General features: G+C 36.2%; 1 protein-coding gene across 4 annotated transcripts in view; it reads right to left on the bottom strand.

Moving 5' to 3' along the window:
* The window catches only part of RALGAPA1 (Ral GTPase activating protein, alpha subunit 1 (catalytic)), a 261,272-nt gene that overhangs the window by 74,386 nt on the left and 171,851 nt on the right, over positions 1 to 15,035 (bottom strand). For all 4 annotated transcript variants that reach the window (XM_006835341.1, XM_006835339.1, XM_006835340.1 and 1 more), the window contains 2 exons: positions 12,072 to 12,936; positions 10,264 to 10,335 (listed from right to left, as the gene is read on the bottom strand). In XM_006835341.1, the coding sequence (XP_006835404.1) occupies positions 10,264 to 10,335; positions 12,072 to 12,936 (937 nt within the window). The remainder of the gene's footprint in view (positions 1 to 10,263; positions 10,336 to 12,071; positions 12,937 to 15,035) is intronic.

Genomic DNA, 15,035 nt, shown 5'->3' with positions numbered 1-15,035 from the left:
AGGAGCCAGTTTGTCCCCAGTCGTATTTTTAGTGACTTCCAAACCTGAGGGTCTTATCTTCTGGCACTACATCAGATAATGTTCCACTGCTAATCATGAGGGTTCCAGTGACTAACTATTAAAGTCGAGTCCAGCTCTCCTTTTTCCTAGTCTGTCTTAGTCTTGAAGCTCTGCTGAAATCTGTCCATTATAGGTGACCCCACTAGTATATAAATACTGGTGGTATAGATTCCAGCATCACACTATTGCTGTGTATGGCACAATGACAGATGAATGATAAACAACATATACTAGTAACAAACAACTTAAAAATAAATTAAGAAAACCATTGCTAAAAAACAAAAAAAAGAAAGAAAGAAAGAAAAGAAAAGAAAACCACTGCTAGTATGGTGGTGGTTATGTGCCATGGGGTTGGTTCCGACCCTGTATAGTGTTTCCGAGGCTGTAAATCTTTGTGGGAGCAGAAAGTCTCATCTTTTCCCTGTGGAACTGCTGGGAGTTTCGAACTGCTGTGGGATTAGCAGTCTGACTCATAATCACTATATTACCAGAGCGCCTTAATATTACCTGAAAATAAAACACTAATAAGTTAACAAAAGAAGTGTAATGTTTATACTCTGAAAACTATAAAACAATGTTGAATGAAATGAAAAGATCTAAACAATTTGAAAAAACACCTCATGCTCATGGGCTGGAAGATTTAATATTGATGACTATATGCCCCAAACTGATGTAAAAATTCTACCTAATGTCTACCTGTATCCCAGCTGACTTTTTGATAGAAACTAACAATGTAATTCTAACATTCATATGGAATTACAAGGGAACTAAAACTGTCCAAAAAACTCTTGAACAAGTAAAAAAAAAAAAGTAGAAGGACTCACATTTCCTCATTTCAAAATTACCACAGAGCAATAAAATCAAAGAAGTGTAGCACTGCGAGTACAGATATAAACCCATGGCTCTGTGGTGAAATTATTTAAACAAGGCTGAAGAACCCATACAATGGATAATGAATACTCTTTTCAACAAATGGTACTGGAACAATTGGATAGGTTCATACCAAAGAACAAATTTGGATCATTACAACTTACACTGTATATAATCAATAAGTCAGAATGGATTAAACATCTAAAGGTGAGTACTAATACTACAAAGCCTTTAGAAGAAATCATAGAGGTAAACCTTTATCACCTTGGATCTGGCACAAGCAAAAAAAAAAAATCAACTTGGCTTCAGCAAAATTAAAAATTTTTGTGGCCAATGGATATCATCCTGAAAATGAAAAGAAAACCTATAGACTTGGAAACTATAGCTACAAATGATTTATCTAGTAAGGGATTTATAATTAGAAAAATAAGAACTAATAAAAAGGCAAATAATCCAATTAAAATGGGCAAAAGATTTCAATAAGAATTTTTCCCTTTCTATTCAGAAAGAGGTATGACCACTAAAACATATGAAAAAATGGTTAATAACATTCACTAGTCATTGTTGTGTATGGTAGACTAGGTTCAGATTCATAGCAATCTTGCATAGGGTTTCTGAGACTGTCAATTGTTATAAGAGCAGTTGGTGGATTTGAACAGCTGACCCTGTAGTACCACTATCCCACCACCACTATGCCACAACCATTCCTTTCATTAGTTATTAAGGAAATGTAAATTGATACTGCAAAGGTGTATCACTGCATATACACTAGGATGGCTAGAATAAAAAAGTTAGGTTGACAAGGATATAGAGAAATTGAAACTCATACACTGTTGGTGGACATGTAAAATGATGTAGCTAATCTGAAAAACAGTTTCGCAGTTCCTCAAAAGGTTAAACATAGTGAACCATTTTAAAGTATATTCTTAAGATAAATGAAAATGTATGTCCACACAAAAACTTGTTCATAAATATTTACAGCAGTATTATTTACAATAGATAAAAAGTGGAAACAATCAAATGCCCACTAACTAATGTATAAAGCAAATATTGTACATCCATATATGAAATAGTAATTATCCAGAAAAAGGAATAAACTTCTAACACATGCTACAATATGAATGAACCTTTAAATCATTATGTTAAGTGAAAGAAGTAAAGCACAAAAGACCATACATTATATGATTCTATTCATACAAAATGACTACAACAGGAAATCTATAGAGGCAAAAGTAATTAGTGGTTGTCTAAGAATGTGGTGCACATATTTGATAATACATAAACATCAGTGAACTGAACATTCTAAATGACTGAACTGCATGGCATATGAAATTTTATTGATACAGACACAGGAATTTAAATTTATTTTAATGTTGCTGTTGAGAATATACACAGCAAAACACACCAATTAAACAGTTTCTATATGCATAATTCAGAGTCCTGGTGTGGCACTGTGGGCTAATGCATCAGACTACAAAGGCCTTTGAACTGCAAGTTTGGTGGTTCAAGCTCACCAGCTGCTCCTTGGAAACCCTTACAGGGTTGCTATGGGTTGGAATCAACTCGACGGCACTTGACAACATATGTTTAATTCATTGACATTGACTATGATCTTCAACCTCACCCTCCTTTTCTAGTTGTTCCATCCTGTTGGCAGAAATGCCCCCCTAAGGTTCCTATTTAATAATTCAAATTGTTATCAATTTAACTTCCAATGGCTGGATGATCACAACTCAACTAGAAGAAGAAAGAAGAGGAAAAAAAAGAGTAATCTGATAAAATTTGATGAACTTGACCTACATCTATGGATGCAGTAGCTCAAAAGAGAGAACAAATCTTTACAGTGAGGATCATTTCCCTCCCCCTCAATACACAGGGTAGACAGGGATGGGCAACTTGGACATTGGCTACCCAAAATGGGAGGGGCTACAAAAGGCAAGAAGTGACTGGCTTACAAACTTTCAGGAAGGAGCCTAGATCCAGAGAGTGCAGAGGAATGGAGAATACCCACTGAGTAGTATCCAATCTATCTGGGTGGGGCTTATGAAAGGAGATGGGGATAGGGCTCTTGTGGTACAAAAGTGAATAATTGCTATCAGGACTGACTGTGAGGATTGGAAATGTAAAGGTAGACATTCTGTAGCAAAAGGAGGGGAGTGGTTGACTTTGTAGTCCAGGAGCAGAGGTCCCTGGGACCATCAAGGGAGAAGAGCAGCGTGCAGGACCCTACCCAGAGAAAAAGTGATGCCAGAGATGGAGGCAGAGATGATGACGTGGAGAGATGGAGCAGCTGGGAACTCTAGACCCAGAGAGGGAGAGGGGCTGTGTGCTGATGACTGGGGGGTAGGCTTGCAGGATATACCCTTTGGTTGGCTGATGATGCATGGAGGGGATTGTAACCATGGCAATGAAACGATATATGATAGGATGAATGTAAAGCTAATGTTCTCCCATGTAAACTATCACATAATTCACAACATTTTAAAAAAAAAAAGAGAGATAACCTGATTCAAGAAAAGTAATAATTAAATAAAGCAACTAAGTTTCACAAAACTATAATGCAATGAAGTCCTGGTGTGGCACTGTAGGATAAGCACTGGATTGCAAGGTCGATTTGAACTACAAGGTGGTGGTTCAAACCTACCAGCTGCTCCTTGGAAACCCTATAGAGGGTCACTAAATGTCGGAACCAACTCAACAGTACTTAACAACAACATAATGCAAAAGGGAATATAAAAAGGAATTAACACAACGTGTGACTCTCTTTTTAATGTCTACTTGAAAATGTCAATGAAATTGATTTTAATATTTGATAAAGTATCAAAAGGAAAGGTATGGATTATTCAACAAATAGAAACATACTATTCTCAAACATTCCAGCTTGTTCTATGTCTTTCCATAAATAAAAATGCATTCTAGAACAAAGAAATCTAATGTAAAATAATTACCTCACCCATATAAATAAAGATCTAGAAGGAAATATAGTGGAATATTTTAGTGATTTCAAAATGGAACTCTCTAAACACAACAAATAACAGAGGAAATCCAAAGATAAAAGACTGAAAGATATGACTACATAAAAATGAAAAGCATTGTGTTAAGAATTTAAATGAAAATTAGAAGTCAAATCACTAACTGGAAAGATAACCCACAAATAGTACCAAAGTTAATCCTTAATATATATACATACATAGGAAGAATTTTTTTTTTTTTTGGTCTCAATATCCTTTATTGTTTAATTGAGGGTCCAGTCAAAGATCACTCAATGAGGTTAGTTATCAAGTACCTTTAGTCTTTAACCCATGGCAGTTACTCTTGCCTTTTTCTTTTTAAAACCTTTCTTTCCATGGCACAGACATGTTTAAAGCACCCAAACCCACTGCCATCAAGCCTATTCTGAGTCAATTCTGACTGATAGTGACCTTATATAGGGTTTCCAAGACTATAAATCTTTACAGAAGCAGACAGTGTCACCATTCTCCTGTGGAGTGGCTGGTGAATTTGAACTGATGAACTTGTAGTTAGCAGTTCGATCCTTAGGTAACTGCACTACCAGGGTTCCTTTGAAGCATCTAGGCCAGTTTTATAGATTGTCTTATGGTCTGAATTTGTCTGATCATTAACTTCTGATTAGATTCAGGTTAAGCATTTTGGGTACAAGAATATTTTTAAAATTTAATATGTGTATATTTTAGTTACCTCTTCAGGGTAAGATGATTCTAGTGGCATACTATCTGGACTCACATTCCCAGGAATCAAATTGGTCCAGGATGAAGATATGCTTATTCGAGAACATCCAAGTCTATCAACCAAAATTGTCTTGAATATTCTTTCCTTACTTTGGGACACATTCTTCAGGGCAAGTCATGCCTCTTGAATTCTGTGGGGCTTGTTTCTTGATGTATTTCCAGGAGTTAAAATCACTTGGCAATATCATGTCTCATGGCACATTTAGCAGATGGGATTCAGAGTGGCCTCAAAAACTACAAACTTGGCCTTAGCAAGTGAGATGAAAAAAAAAAAAATCCCCCTCAGGGGCAGGATCAGTTATCAGTGGAGGAGAAAGAGACTGCACTGATTTTACTGTACTTATAGGGAAAGGAAAGACTCAAATATAATGAGGGTCACTGAAGACATTTCAAGATAAAGTTGGTTTTCATGGTCTTAGTAACGAAAGTTCAATTCTCAGTAGTCTGTTTTAAAATTGGAGGGTTTATGGTTTTTATTCAAATATGTTGATGTTTCTAAGGGTCTAAAGAAGGGCAGAAGCAAGAAGTGACACAAAGTCAAGATTCCCAATTGAAAATCATATTCAGAACTTCTTGCTTTTTCTATATAATGTCCTTTACCTTTCTTGTTTGCAAACAGCTTATAGTTTACTCTTGTGGGCTTCCTATCAGTTCTATTGGTCAGGAGAGGACTAGACTGAAAAGTGTGTCCAGGAGATAAGTACCTGAAGATCTTTTCAAAGGTGACAGCTGGTTCTTTGTCCTATAAACCAGTCAATACCAAGGTAGGAGTTTGGAAAAGAAGTTAGAAACACTTAAAATTCCTCTATCCCCCCTTTCCTCACTCTGTCAGATGCTGAGAGTTGAAAATGCAAAGGCAAATGTATGGCCCAAAACTGCTCCAAAGAAAGGAGTGAATGGTCCTGTGGTAAAGGGGAAGTTTGGCTCCTTTGGGTAAAAGACTCTAAAGTTATTTCAGAGACTATAACACTGATATTTTTTCCAGATGAGAACAGACTCATCCATCCTGCCCTGTGGATAACAACAGGGATAGTAAAAAGAGCCCAGCTTCCAGAACTCCTTCAGCCAGCCTATGGAAGCAACCTTCATGAAGTGACATAGCCATTCCTGCAGAATCCCTTACTGGTAAGTACAGAGCACTGGGGTGCTTATCCCAGTGCTGTGAGATAAGCTGCACAGGTGTCCCCTCCTGTCTTTGTTGGAAGCCAGTGGCAGTCACCAGTCACATGGGACATTTTCCTGCTGAGCCTTTAGGTCTCAGGTCATACCACAGTCCAGTGTCAGTTTCTGTTTCATTATGTTTCTCAGGCCGCAACTGTCTGCCATGAATCCTGGAAGCCTGGAAGCCTGGAAGTGAAATTCTGAGAACTCTTAAGATGGGGTAAACTCTTAGCAGTAAAAAATGCCAATTATTAAATAGAAAAATAATGCTAGAGAAAACTTGAAAAGAGATTAAAATGTCTTACTTATATTAATCTCACTAGCCATAGAGTAACAAATTAAAGAGATATTATGATCTGTCTCTCAAGTGATAAAGATTAAGAAAGATGCCTTGTGCTTGCCAGGTTAATGCTAGATATATATGCTTTCACACAATGCTGGTGGGACGAATGACAGGATAAATACAAACATGTTTATGTTAAGAGGAGTAACAAGTACAAAACAGAAGGGAAAATTTTACGAAGATTCTAGGACAGAGATGGCAGGAAAAGAGGTATGTTGTTGTTAGATGCCGTCGAGTAAGTTCTGACTCATAGTGACCTTACTTACAACAGAACAAAATACTGCCTAGTCCTGCACCATTCTCACAATTGTTATTAAGCTTAAGCCCGTTGCTGCTGCCACTGTGCCAATGCATCTCAGTGGGGGATAAGGGGGCCTTTTTCACTGACCATCCACTTTACCAAGCAACAATCTTTCTCCAGGTACTGGTCCCACCTGATAATATGTCTGAAGTATGATAGACTTAAGTTTTACCATCCAAGAAGAATTATAGCTCTACTTCTTCCAACAAAGACTTGTTTGTTCTTTTAGCAGTCCATGGTACTTATAATATTCTTCTCCAATACCATAACTGAAATGCATCAATTCATCTATGGTTTTCTTTCTTTGTTGTCCAGTTTTTACATGCATATGAAACAACTGAAAATATCAAGGCTTGGGTCAGGTGCACCTCAGTCCTCAAACTGTTCTTTGCTCTTGAACACTTTAAAGAGCTGTGTAGCAGATTTGTCTAATGCAATATGTCGTTTGATTTCTTGACTATTGTTTCCATGAGCATTGTCCAAAAAAATTAAGTCTTTGACAACTTCAATTTTATTTTCCATGTATCATGATGTTATATACTGGTTTACTGGTAAGGATTTTTTTTTTTTTTGAGGTGCAACCCATACTGAAGGCTGTGGTCTCTAATCTTCATCAGTAAGAATTTTAAGTCCTCCTCACTTTCAGTATTCAAGGTTGTATTAGCTGCATATTTTAGGTTATTAATGAGTTTTTCACCAATTCAGATGCCTCGTTCTCCTTCATATAACAGCTTCTCAGATTATTTCTCAGTATACAGACTGAGTAAGTATATTGAGAGAATACAACTCTGGCACACACCTTTCCTGATTTCTGGCACTGGACACTTTCCAGTGTCCCCTTGTTCTGTTCAAACAACTGCATCTTGGGTCTATGTCTAGTTTAAAAATAAATAAATACTTTTTTGAAACAAAAGTTAAGCAGTAGATGACAATGTAGGAATTTTAAAGAAGAGAGGAAAATATAGCATTATTTGATGTCTGAAATGCCTGATTGTTTTCTCATTCAATTTGCACTCTATAGAACAATGATGGCAGGTAGATGGTTTGTTTACACCTAGTTCCCCAGTCCATCAGTCACTGGATTTAATTAATGAGAGAGGTGAGGAATATGTGCTAAAATATGAATATATTGGGGAAGAAAGGGTAAGAACCACTCCTCTAGCAAAATGCCTTTCATATAGACCAAGTACTTGAGTTTAGCTCTTAGTGAGGTTAGAGTAAAGACGGTCTTCTGACCATAATGAAGGGCTTGCTGTCAATGTGCATAATGAAGTGTTTTCTAGTAGGTTCCGACTCATAGTGACCCTGTATAGGATTTCCCAGGAGCAGAAGGTGTGTTTGAACTACCTACCTTGCAGCTAAACAGTGCTCACCCTACAGCACCAAACCAGGACGATGAGTGAGCCAAAACAAAAGGTTATTTTATAATAATCTCTCTGAGAAACACAATACAAAGTACTTATGCACTGTAAAACAAGGATTAAGTAAGAAATCTGCCAAATAGTAGAGAAAGCATTGTTGAAGTGAATTAACATGAATTGAGACAATTCTTTGATAAGAATGGTTTCAGAATTTTCTTTACTAACATACTATAGCCTAGGAGTAGAAAAAACAGATGTTAAGAATAACCCTGAACATGGTCACAGAGGACCAGAACAGAGTGTGAAGCGTCCAGCTGATATGAAGTTGAGGGGAGATGCAATGGCTTCAATGGCTGGATGATCAGAACTCAACTAGAGGAAGAAAGAAGAGGAAAAAAGAGTAATCCGCTACAATTTGATGAATCTCACCGATGCTTGTTGATGGAGTAGGTCAAAGGAGGGAACAAATCTTTACAGTGAAGATCATTCCCACTCCTTTGGTACACAGGGTAGGCAGGGATGGGCAACTTGGACATTGGCTACCCAGAATGGGGGGGCTACAAAGGCAAGAAGTGACTGGTTTACAAGCTTCCAACAGGGAACCTGGTTCCAGAGGGTCCAGGGAAAGGTAGAATCTCCACTGAGTGGTTTCCAACCTGTCTAGATGGGGCTGATGAAAGGAGATGAGGATAAGACTCTTGGGGTTCAACAGTGAATGCTTGCTATCAGGACTGACTGTGAATGTTGGAAAGGTAAAGGTAGACTTTTTATAACAAAAGGAGGGCAGTAGTTGATTTTGCAGTCCAGGAGCAGAGGTCCCTGGAACCATCAAGGGAGAAAAGCGGAGTGAGGGACCCTATCCATAGAAGCAGTGATGGCAGAGATGGAGGCACAGATGATGATGTGGAGAGATGGAGTGGCTGGGGACTTTAGACTCAGGGAGGGAGAGTGGTTGTGTGCTGACGGCTGGCAGGCAGGCTTGCGGCGTTGTTTGATGACTCATGCAGGAGACTGTAATCATTGCAATGAAATGAAATAAGATAGGATGAATGTAAAGCTAATGGTCTCCCATGTAAACTATCACATAATTCACAACAAAAACTTTAATAAAAAAAAGGAGTAACTCTGATTAAAAAGTTCATTATGGCCATGCGTGCACAAACACAAGCAGAAGAATCATTTTGAGGGTGTCAGACAGGATACTTAAAACAATGGCTGACAGGGTGGGATCTTGCTGACAGAAGTCCTAACAATTGTGGGACTAGGAAAAGCAAAAAATAGGAGAGAATGAAGTATAGAACACGAGTTGAAGAAGATGTGATAAAGTGAAAAATATGGATGTTCAGGAGATTGTGGAATTCAGGTCTTAGAAATACAGGTATTCTAAATAACGATGCTATCCTGAATGTTGTTTTACTAATATGTCTCTATTTGTAGTGCCAAAAGCACCTCTCCATAAATTTTTATAAGCCTAGTAAAAAAAGGCAGCAAAAGTACATTGTTTGAACTTGTAAGAAATTTATTTACGTAATATTTTGTATTTCCCTGGAAATATTTGCCTGGCAATCTTGTCCAGATAAACTAGAAACTTAGAAATCACATAACAGTCATAACCTACATTATAAACTACATATTATGTAGACATACATCAAAGAGCTTAAAAGAAAGAAATCAGATTTATAGAAATACATATCCATCCATCATTTAATAGAAAACTGTACTCATCTTCTTAGCCCCATTAATATTTTTAGTAGGTATTAGCCTGCATTCATTAGTCATTTCACTTGGGTCCCCTTAGACTAGTATAAACACCAGTCTTAGACTAATTAAAAAGAATATATTTGAAATGCCTAAGTATGGGAAAACCAAAAGATATTTTACAAGTTCAATTAAGTTATGTGTGATTTAGAAAATAATCTTAAACTGTATAAACTATTCCAAGATAACAAATGTTTTAACATAATCCTATTTTTTTCTAAAAATTTAATTTATTATATCTAAGGTAGAAACAGAATCCTTTCATATAAACCAATAACTTGAATTTAGCTCTTAGTGAGGTTAGAGACGGCCTTCTAACCATAATGAAGGGCTTGTTGTCAATGTGCATAATGAAAAGTTTTCTAGTAGGTTCCGACTCATAGTGACACTATATACAGTTTCTGAAGAAGTGTGGTACTGCTGGATTGTAAAGTTGGTTTGACTTGCAACATCATAGGTTCAAGCTCACCAGTAGCTCCTTGGAAACCCTACACAGGTCACTATGGGTCAGAAGCGACTCAACGGCACTTAACAACAACAGCAAACTATAAATAAAGATAGCTTCTTTTTAAAAGTCACAATTCAATAATACAGTATTATTCACATATAAACAGAGAAATAATTATTATTATGAATGTTAAGATATTTCCAACAACTTACCACTGCCTTGAATCCAAGTTTCTAAGTTCTCTAAGTAGCTTTTCATTTTTCTTCAGGAGATGAAAGCTCCTCCTAAATAGAGAGATTTATAAACATTTTCATCACCTTTGCAGTGAATGACATGACAGTCCCGGAAATACTTTCCACTCTACTCATGCAATGCTTATACTTTTCTTGCCTTTTCATACTTCTAATACAAAGGAGAACAGATCCTAAAAAAAAATGTAAAGAATATGTCATTATTTCTACCCCAGCCCTCACGTATTTCTGCTAGTGGATTATACCTATTGGCCACTTCAGTTTTTCCTTGTAGATGCCATTTCTCAAACTCACATTCAGAAAGATGGTACAAGTACATGTAGGTTCTTAAAAAACTTCATAAAAATATGTGAGAAATTTGTATATTCTGAGAAATAAAATGCTCACAAAAATCTAATCATTACTAAGAAAGCAAATATAATCCAGATGGAATTCACTTTCTTCCTGGTTTTATATTATCTGTATATTTTACATTATGAAACAATGTATAAACTAGAAAAAATCTGTTCTATAGGGACTGTTTGTTGTTGTAGTTCGTGCCATAGAGTTGGGTTCCAACTCATAGCAACCCTGCATCGGGTTTCTGAGGAGCAGCTGGGGAACTTGAACTGCTGGCCTTGCGGTTCAAGCGGACTTTGCAGTCCAGCACATTACCCAACAATGCCACATGAAGACTCCTCTATAGGGGCTAAATATGTAACAATTTTGTTAACAACTCAATGCTTGCTACGGTAAAATATAGCTTCCCAACTGTAATTTTTCTTAGGAGTCAACAGAGGAACCTTCCATACACAAAACAGAGTTGTTGTTGTTATGTGCCATGAAGTCAGTTCCGACTCATAGCGACCCTGTACAGGGTTTTTGAGGATATAAATCTTTACGGAAGCAGAAAGCCTCATCTTTCTCCCGCAGAACAGCTGGTTGTTTCAAATGCATTTATACAATAAGCCAAACGTTTCACATACACTTGAGATACTTTAAGGTTTATTTATTTCATGATCTGATCTCCCCTCCTACTATTAACTGAATACAACATTCCATTACAATAATGCTTCATCTACCACTACTGTATAGTTTTTATTACCTTAGAAATTTAAAAATAAATGTGTATTAATGCTTTATACTAATGAACAACTTTACTGTTAGGCTTGTTAGTGTACATTTAGATCATTTACATTAATTCTCACCATAATGTAATATGAGAATTATTCCCATATTTGTGGCATGTAGCCTAAGGTTCAAAGGAATGTCAAACCCATGTCTTCTGATATGTTCATTTAATATAAACCTTTCTTAAATGCTTTATGTGTTTAACTTTCTACTGAAGCTTTGTGACATGAGTAAGAAAACAAAACATTAAAAATAAATAAATAATCCAGATTCTTTTTTTTATTTGATCCTGAATCTTGAGTCAATTTCTGTTTCAAATCAGAAATGATTACATTGCTGTTGGTAATTATGCTTATACAAAGGTTGAAAAATTAAAAATGTTTCTGATCATAAATGGGCTATAATTTCTGAGTTAGACAGTTCTATCTATCTATCCTGAAAATGTTAATATTTCATTTACTGGCTTAATTTACCTTTTCATTTTCCTTTTACAAACTGAAATAACTAAGTAGTCTAAAAAAATTAAAAATCTGACTACTGGTCAAAGAACTCATTAAAACTTACTGAGGAAAGGAACACAGACTAATTTATGCTTGATAAAAAGATAACTAAAAATATTATTAAAAAAATAAGAGAAAAGTTTTCTCCTTCATCCTTACCTTTTGTCCCAGGAATTCATTCCCAATATACTAAGTAGCAATCTGCAATAATAAAATGCCGACTGAGGCCTCTGAGGTGTTGGTTCATCTTGTTCAACAGCTTTCATGTTTAAGTCATTAAAATGTTTCTCAACAAATTCTTTTTCCTCTGTATGTTGCTTAAGGATAGCATTAATAACATCATTTTCTTGTTTCTCAGAAATGCATACAGGTTGTGGAGCGGGAATGTTAAGTGAGATTCCAGTTCTCTGTAAGCATTCAGGACTGGTAACCCCTAAATACTGCAAGAGCTCATCAAGAACATCTTCTTCATCTCTTATTGTATCCCAGGTTGGTACCGTTTCTCTAAGTCTTCTTTTAAACTGTAGGGACTGTCCATCTTTTTCTATTGTCTCTTCTAAACACTCATTAGATGTAGGAAGATCTTCTGGCTTCTCATGGTAAGACAATGGAAGTATGAAGGATGTAGGTTCTGATAAGCCACTTATAGGAGGTGGTCCATACAGGATGGCAGAGTCCCATGAATATTTTCCAGAGAGATCACGTACTATGATTCTGACATTTGAATTGGCTGATGCAAGGCCGGCAGATAATCCTCCTCCAGGCATACTCTCTTCTGATCTGATCTGGATACAAGACACTAAGGTTGTATTGTTCAACACAAAGAACTGGATATTTGGACTCTCAAAGAGCTCTGGAGAAAGTTCAGGATTTTCACTGTAATGATTGTCATGGTTTTCACATACCTGGCTTGTTAACATAGCAGGACCACCAGTCATTGGATAGTGGCCCAAGTAATTTACCAGGTGTGTAATCACAGTGCGAGCTGCTACAGAGATTAATCCTTGTTGCATTTGGGTTTTCACTGGAAATAAAAAATATATATGAATGGGAATACTGTTGTTTCCTAGGAAGTCACATTAACAATGAAACATTAGACAACAAACAGGGATTTAAACATATTGTCAAAATCACATTCAAGTATTTGAGTAAATACTTTTATTTCCAATTTAGATTCTATACTACAGAAATGACAGCACAGAATAGGAGAGCCATTATTTGGAGAAATTTTATAAGAAAACTCTTTGCAAAACTTTTGCTTATGAATCCATAATGTAAACTAAAGACTTCAAATGCAGATTTTAGCTTCAAAGTAGGATCAAAAGTATCCATCACTTGAAATCAATAAACCACAGATTAAAAAGAAAAAATCCATCTGATAAGTTTCTTATCTCCAGGTTAGAGTCCAGATTCAGAGACACAGTTTGCAAAATGTAGTAAATGTCATTTAATTCTGGCTTCTATTCATGATGGAAAAGTGTCTCAGAGAAAAGTCATTGTCCACCAAACCTGAGGAGTCAGGATCAATTTGAACAGTGAATGAATGAGTACAGTCAGTATATATTGGCAAAGAAACTTGATTTTAAAGGTAAACATATTTTATGGACCTGCTGTTGTGGTACTGTGAGATAAGTACTGACCCACAAGGTCAGGAGTTGTAACCTAACAGCAGCTCCTCGGAAATACTACACAGTGTTGCTGTGAGTTGGAACCGACTAGATAGTACTTAACAACAAGCTTGCCTATTACATTTTTCTAAAGTAATCTTTTAGATTAATGTAGTCTAGACTGAGCAGTTAGCAATATGCAAGAAACATTTTTTTTTTTTCATTCCCTAACTACATTACTCCTGGTATGGTGCTGCGGATAATGTGCCAGACTGTAAAGCCTTTTGAACTCAAGGTTGGCGGCTCAAGCTCACCAGCTGCTCCTCATAAACCCTATACAGGGTCACTATGGGTTGGAATTAACTTGACGGCACGTAACAACAACAACTACATTACAGAAGGCACACATATGGGGAAAATATGCATTTGAGCAATTAAAAAAAAATTGTAGAAAACAAGTCAACTAAAGAATTAAAAGTAAGGGTCCTGTGAAGGCAAGATTTCTAATGTCAGGATTCAAATGATGGAGGGAAGGCAGAAGGAAATAGAGAACATGAGAGAATGACAGAGAGAAAAGGGAGGTGGGACAAAGTGGCGATAGAAAATAACTTATCATAGTCCTTGAGACAAAGATCACTAGTATGATTCTAAGGAGGGTTTATGTGGAAACCAAAACTGAGTGATATGGAAGTGGGGACAATTCAGTGACATATATCTTGCTGTTTTTATCTAGGACATGGGAAGAGTATTGTCATTGGAAAGAAGTACTAGTCATGTCAGAAGAGGATGTTTAACTGTGTGTGTATTTACAGTATCCTTCACTATTTCACTTTAGATATGATACAGAGTGGTCATGGATCTGTATTTCTACCATAGTAACAAGAGTAACTTTAAGTACTGTTTAATAACAGAGTGGTTCTGAGTATTGTTTATAGTCTCTGAATGATAATCAATTGAAAACATTACCCAGCTACCAGAATAAAAATGAATTTGACAGAATAAATATAGCTTTGTAAGTGTCATAATGATTAAACTATTACCTACATTTAATAAATTTCCCAATTTCAAGTGTTTAGTTTGATGAATTTTATTAATTATATACAATTGTGTAGCCACTATAATAATCAAGAAATTAATAAAGTTCCCTTACCAAAAAGGATATATTTTATTTTACATAAATTATACCTTAATAGAACAGATGTTTAATAAAGGGAAGAAGACTAGCTTGTGCACTGCTGGCATGATAATTGAAAAAGATACATAAAAGAAGATAATGTTACATTTTGAAGGCTGTAGCCTCCAAGATGCAGAACCTATACCCTGGGGCAGATCCACAGTCATCAACCAACCAGCTACTATGCCATTAATAATAAATAAAAACTTCTGCATGTAACAACTATAAAAAAAGTTTTCTCTGGTTGATTCTGAAATGCTACTAAATATCAACATTTTAATCTTTACCATTTTTTACTATTGGCCAATACACACATACATGTAAATATGAATATTTCTCAGT

This window comes from Chrysochloris asiatica, unplaced genomic scaffold (genome assembly GCF_000296735.1).
Source record: "Chrysochloris asiatica unplaced genomic scaffold, ChrAsi1.0 scaffold00017, whole genome shotgun sequence".
NCBI lineage: Eukaryota > Metazoa > Chordata > Mammalia > Afrosoricida > Chrysochloridae > Chrysochloris > Chrysochloris asiatica.
The sequence above is the reverse complement of the archived record's forward strand: the minus strand, read 5'-3'. Positions and strand labels throughout refer to the sequence as shown.